Source organism: Abrus precatorius, unplaced genomic scaffold, assembly GCF_003935025.1.
Source record: "Abrus precatorius isolate BTA unplaced genomic scaffold, Abrus_2018 Scaffold8, whole genome shotgun sequence".
NCBI classification, from domain to species: domain Eukaryota; kingdom Viridiplantae; phylum Streptophyta; class Magnoliopsida; order Fabales; family Fabaceae; genus Abrus; species Abrus precatorius.
The window spans coordinates 377,613-383,612 of NW_020874428.1; the positions used below are offsets into that span (position 1 = coordinate 377,613).

Consider the following 6,000-nt stretch of genomic DNA (forward strand, 5'->3'; position numbering starts at 1 on the left):
GAAGGTGTGTGAATTTGGGAGAGGAAGGGCAAAAGAATTTAACCATAACCTTACCTTCTTTCCCTTAAACTCAATTTGCTTAATATACAAGTACATTAAAATTCAAATAATATATAAACATTAATAGACAACAAGAATTTTAAGATAAAAAGCCTAAAATCTTGAACTTGGATCATCTATGTATGTGTGTGCAATTTTGACTAGACGAGGGAGGGTAGTTTCATTTTATAAACCCATCACGCCTCTACATTTATAGGTTAGGAAGAAACTAAACTCACAATAGTCAAAATGGATTTTCTCAATCAAAGTTGGGTGGTAGTTGAAGGGAAACCTGCAATTCAAATTTAGCTCCATGTCTAACTGTACAACTTATATTTTTCAAACTTCAAAAACATAAGCATAATCATGATTAGTAACATAACACAACTGTATTTATAATTGAACCCATTCTTATAATGTAATAAGCTACTTGTAAGCATTAATAACTAGGAACTGTACTTACAAAATTTAAATTACATTTTATACATGAAGGGCTTATACTTATGAAGAGCTCGGCTTAACCCATGAATGGCTGCACATGCCGCAGCCATTGACACTAACATAAAAACAAAATTCAAGGTTTGAAGTCCAAACCACCTAAATGATTGTTTCTTGATCTTCTGTTTGGCAATGAACATCTCCACTGGAAAATAAATCACTAAGGGCCAAAATGCCATAGCCCCAAGAAGGGCAAGCATTTCATTGAAAAAAGGCATTGCCATGGCCAAAACAGTCATCACTATAACAAATAGGGTTCTCCAAATGAGCCTAAAGAAATTAAAGTTATACCTTATTTTGCCAATGCTCATGGGATACTCTCTTGTAACAAAACTTGATTGTGGCCACCTTTGGCCAGCCAAAGTTTCTACCGCACCAAAAATAGGTTGGCTAACTACCTACATGTGCATAATTTATTCAATATCAATGATATTTCACAATGAAATTAATATAAACAAATAAAGACAGTATAAGCATATTGAAAATATAAATTTGTTTAAAACTATTAAAAATAGAATTGCTTTTATTGGAAAATGAGTTCTTATATGACACTCATCCTACAAATATAAGATATAGATTTCTTCATGTTAGACACACTTGCACATTACTTTCTCAATCAGTAGAATACAATTTATATTCTTGTTGAGTAACTTTACTTGATGCTATCAAGTTTTCTGACAGAATCAAATATTCTGCAAACCAAATTTCATCTTACAAATGTTAATAACACCACTTCTTTTAGTGCTGCTATTCCACAATCTTCAAAGAGCTATACTTTAAGTCTAAGCTATGTAAAAGATGTTTTCTAATCTTAACATCATATCATTTTTTTTTTCTCATCTATTGATACTAGGCATAAGTTGGTTTTATTAGACATGAAGACTCTATTATGAACCTTTCCTATATCTACCCAAGAATCTTATATGTGAAAACTCAATAAAAAACATTATTACATTGTCATTTTACACATTTCATACTGAGAGTATATTATTCTAGTTCGTATTGTTGGAATTACTGTTGCCTTATAATTAACTATTTTAACATAAACACTAACAAATTATTAATAACTGTCTTAACAATAAACACTAAGAAAAATATATTCTTTGCTGTTGTATCATTTTGTTCTTTGCTGATAGTCTAAGAATTAAATTAAGAAGTGTATTTTATACTAAACAAACCATACTTTATCAATAAATGTACATTTGTGGGGGAGGGGGAGGGGGAGGGGGAGGGGAATAAGATTTTTGTTAGGAAACAAAAAATACTTTATCAATCTTATTTAATATAGGCAAAATAGTCATAAACATTACTAAAATATAAAAATAATTTTTATTTTTTAAATTTTGAAACCAATAGATTATTTATAAACTAAATTACTATTTTTAGCTAACATAATATTAAAAATTTACAGTATATCACAGCTAAAATGAGCATGATATTAAGAAGTCAAAAGTAATGGATCAGAACCTGATAAGCTCCAACCAAGTGTACTATAATGAATCCATTGGCTAAGTCAACAAGCCAAAAAGGATCTTTAAAACCAGAGCTCATTAGGATACTGCCAGGAGTGTCTGAGCCAAATGCAGCATAGCCAAAGCAGGCAGACAAAAGAAAGATAATTGTCGTTGAACATATTCCTATCGTGTTTGCCATCTTCATCACTTTATTTTCTGGCGGTGATGACTTTAAAGAGTCCTATTTTTCATACCGTTCAAGTAAAAAAATTTAAATGTAACAATATATCCTATTTTAAGTTTATCAATAAATATAATTACTAAGTTTATATACTCATAATAAAATAATGTCATTGACACAATTACTCACAAATCACCTCACACTATCATAATTAACCAGACAAAATTAATGGTATATATATATAATTAAAAGATGTGATTATGCTGATTTTTTTTAATGGCAAGTATGTGCTAAGCACATAGATAACAATTGAAGAATGATGATGATACTCTGTATATGTAATATTTAATTTAGATACTCAAGGGGTATCCTTGAGAGTTTATAAACACATTCATTGTTAGTATGTGAATCATATACTAAATTAAGTAGAATAAAAAAAAAGGAAATAATAAATTAAAGTAAGGAAAAGGCAATATAATTAAGTGAGGGTGGGAAGTGTGCATAAAAGTTAGATTTTGTTATTCATACATTTCTTTGTATGTTTTTGACAATTTTAAATCAAATAGTCTAAGAATTAAGGTAAATAACAGAGTCATTCTTTGTATTTTTGTGAGAAGAGAAAATAAAGAAATTGAAAAGATAGTATAAAAGAAAAATATCAAATGAGTAAGTGGGTATAGAAGTCCTAACAAAACAAATAAATGAGGAAAAAAGTACATTAAAAAGGAACAGCAAATTGTATAAGAGAAAAAAAAAGAAGTTAAATCACTGCAACAACTAAGATTATAATGTACACAAACAAAGAATAATAAATATGCCTTTGCAAAGCTATGGAAGAAAAAAAAAACCTATAACATATTACAATTCCTTAGATAAAGAGGAATAAGGCATGGCTATGGAAGAGAAAATATTTGAATTTGAGCAAAATAAGCATATATAAAAGATGGTAGCGTGGAAGATCTAACAAATGAATGTTATTATACTTGGAGAAGTTGATTTGTGTGTGAGAGAGAAAGGGTATAATTGCACATTGAGAAGAAGGTCTTATTTATAGTTTGTTCATACCTGGATATCTATAGCAATTTGAGCATAACTGCTAGCAAGTGCAACATTTCCTAGCGCAATGAAAATATTCCACAATTTATCTGCAAAGCTTTGCTCCCTGCTTCCCCCAAACAAAAAGGTACTCCTTCCTTTTCCTGTTTCAATCCATATTTTAGCAAGTAAAAAGCTTTTTCTTATTATTTGATAAAATTATATACGAAAATTATTAAATAAAAATAGAATCTAATGAGACACATTATTTAACAATGAGTTCAAAATAAATTCCACACAACAATTAAAAAATTGTGTTAAAGGTGTTTACCAATATTTAGCTCAGTTCAAATGGTAATCTTTCATATGAGATGTGTGAAGAATATTATGTTTATAATTACAATATTCACACTATTAAAAATATTAATTATTAATTCACAAAAATCATTTCAGTATTAGAATAATCTTTGTTTGTATAAATTTTATCAAATAAAAAAAATAAAAGAATTTGAATGTCTATACTAAATAATGCACAATTAATGCTTGTGTATTAATAGTATGTATGAATGTTTTGCAATAATAAATTATTTATTAGTATAATATATTATAATAATGTTAGTATAAATTTAAAATATTTTTACTAATGATTTTTTTTTATAAAATTATACTGATAAAAGTTAATTTAATATTTAATTATTAATAAATAATATTCTTTTGTAATGTATAATTGATATTGAACTCAAAAGTGAATGAGAAAGGGAAAAATTAACCTTGAATGATGGTGGCAAGAGAAAGCCCAACGCCAATAAATGCATAACCAAAAGACATGACTGCTGCTAAGATTGACAGCCAAGACAGCTTATGAAAATTGGAGATTTGAGACAAAAAGATTTCTACAATTCCAAAACCAATCGTGTATAGATTATTAGAAAATTGGCATGGAGCTGCAATTCCCTCTTTGTGGAAGCAATTAATTTTCCGTATTGACCTGAAATATGTAACATTTTTCAATAAATGGAAGAAGTAACATTGTTATAAAATGACTCAACTTCTATTTTTATTTTTAATTTAGATTCAAAGAATTTTAATATAATATTACGTATTTTTTAAATTTAAAATATTTTCTCATATAATTTATACTTATAAAGTTTTACTTGAATTAAAATAAAAAGGAAAACAAGTGGAATGTATAGACAACCAAAAGTATATAAAATTAAATTAAAAGAACATGTAAGAACTTACAGCACACTTATGGATGTGGTTATTGTGTATCCAATTGCAGCCCCACTAAGATTGCTGTACTGAATCAATCCACATAACAGATGCATTTTACCACCTAACAATTTTTTGAAAGAAATGTACAAAACCATAATTAGAATTCGACATGCATGTGAAATTAGTAGTAGAGGCATCACATGAGATGGGATTTGGCATTGAGGAATACCTAAGTTGGTTTTCACAGCCTCCATGTAAGTGCAGTTCCTCTTCCCATTGATAGAATCTGGTGATCTATAACAATCTGCTAGAAGATTGGATGTGTAGAGGGTGACACAAGATATGAGCAAGATAGAAGATATGCCAATTATCCATCCTAGTTGAGCCATGGCCCAAGCTAAAGAAAGCACCCCAGCACCAACTACTGTTGTTATTATATGAGCACTAGCAGTCCATGCTGTCCCTGCATTCTTGTCATGCAAGCAAAAGCTAACTTATTTTTCATTCCGATAATTCCATTTTCTGTTGTACTAATCAAACTTTATACAATTTTCTTAACAATGTGTTGCATGTGTTACATGATAAGAAATTTATTTGATGATGAATTTTATACGAATTAGGCGTGGTTATTATATTGATATATGCACAAATCATTCATCGCATTATGGACAAATCAAACCATACATAATTTTCTGTTTATCTATAGATTTTTATTTTAAAAGTGCAACGCAATTTAATTTAATTTAAACATACTAATAGTACAAAGATTATTTATACGACTATTTAATTATACATTATTATATCAATAAAAATTATGAAATTTTATAATAAAGGTCCACTGTTTTCATACAAAATTATTAATAAAAATATTAAAGTAAAATATAATCTTACGTAATTTAAAAAAAGTGTTTTTAACTATATAAAAATATTTTGACAATTAAAAATTAAAAAATTATATAATAATTCTCTGTCAATCATAAATAAATTTTATAAATATATATTTCTTGTTTAATATGTCACTTTTTTTATAAAAAAAAAAAAAAAAGTATCAGTATCCCTGCAATTTGAATGGCAACGTACGCAATAAATGCTCGCCAATCACAACGCACACGAAGATAATTTGATGGGATCTGCAATAAACATGTTAAATCTGTCTTCCTTTGTTTTCGATGAAAATGAATCACAAAAAAATACTTACTAAAAATACAAAACTAGTTTCACAACTCGTAACATAACTCAACCTGATTCGCTAATCCATAAGAACAAATAATTAATTGAAGTACACTATTCGATAATCTGTGTTTTGAATTGAAAAAATAAAAAGGGCAAAGGAAAATGGCGAACACCGTGTATTTGTGTAAACCAAGACATGAAGTTTAATTCCATTACTCAGAGGATTGCTATTCACTCAACAACTGAAACCAAGACATGAAGTTCGATTTTGAAGAAAATATATGAAAAGAGTGACAGAAGAATCTGACCTGTTCTTTTTGGTTTGCCGTCGTCATCCAGCAGAGTATTGTCATTTCCAGTTACTCCTGATTCACCGTCTTTTTCCTTTTCCATCTCCATTTCCAT

General features: G+C 28.4%; 1 protein-coding gene across 1 annotated transcript; it reads right to left on the bottom strand.

Moving 5' to 3' along the window:
• Nucleotides 1–512: 512 nt before the first annotated feature.
• On the bottom strand, nucleotides 513–6,000 carry LOC113848137 (amino acid permease 1-like). The gene is made up of 7 exons (XM_027477526.1): nucleotides 5,904–6,000; nucleotides 4,652–4,885; nucleotides 4,450–4,543; nucleotides 3,978–4,195; nucleotides 3,238–3,371; nucleotides 2,005–2,232; nucleotides 513–935 (listed from the first exon to the last, which is right to left on the bottom strand). Exons 1-7 carry the CDS (start codon nucleotides 5,998–6,000, stop codon nucleotides 513–515), a joined length of 1,428 nt encoding a protein of 475 aa, XP_027333327.1.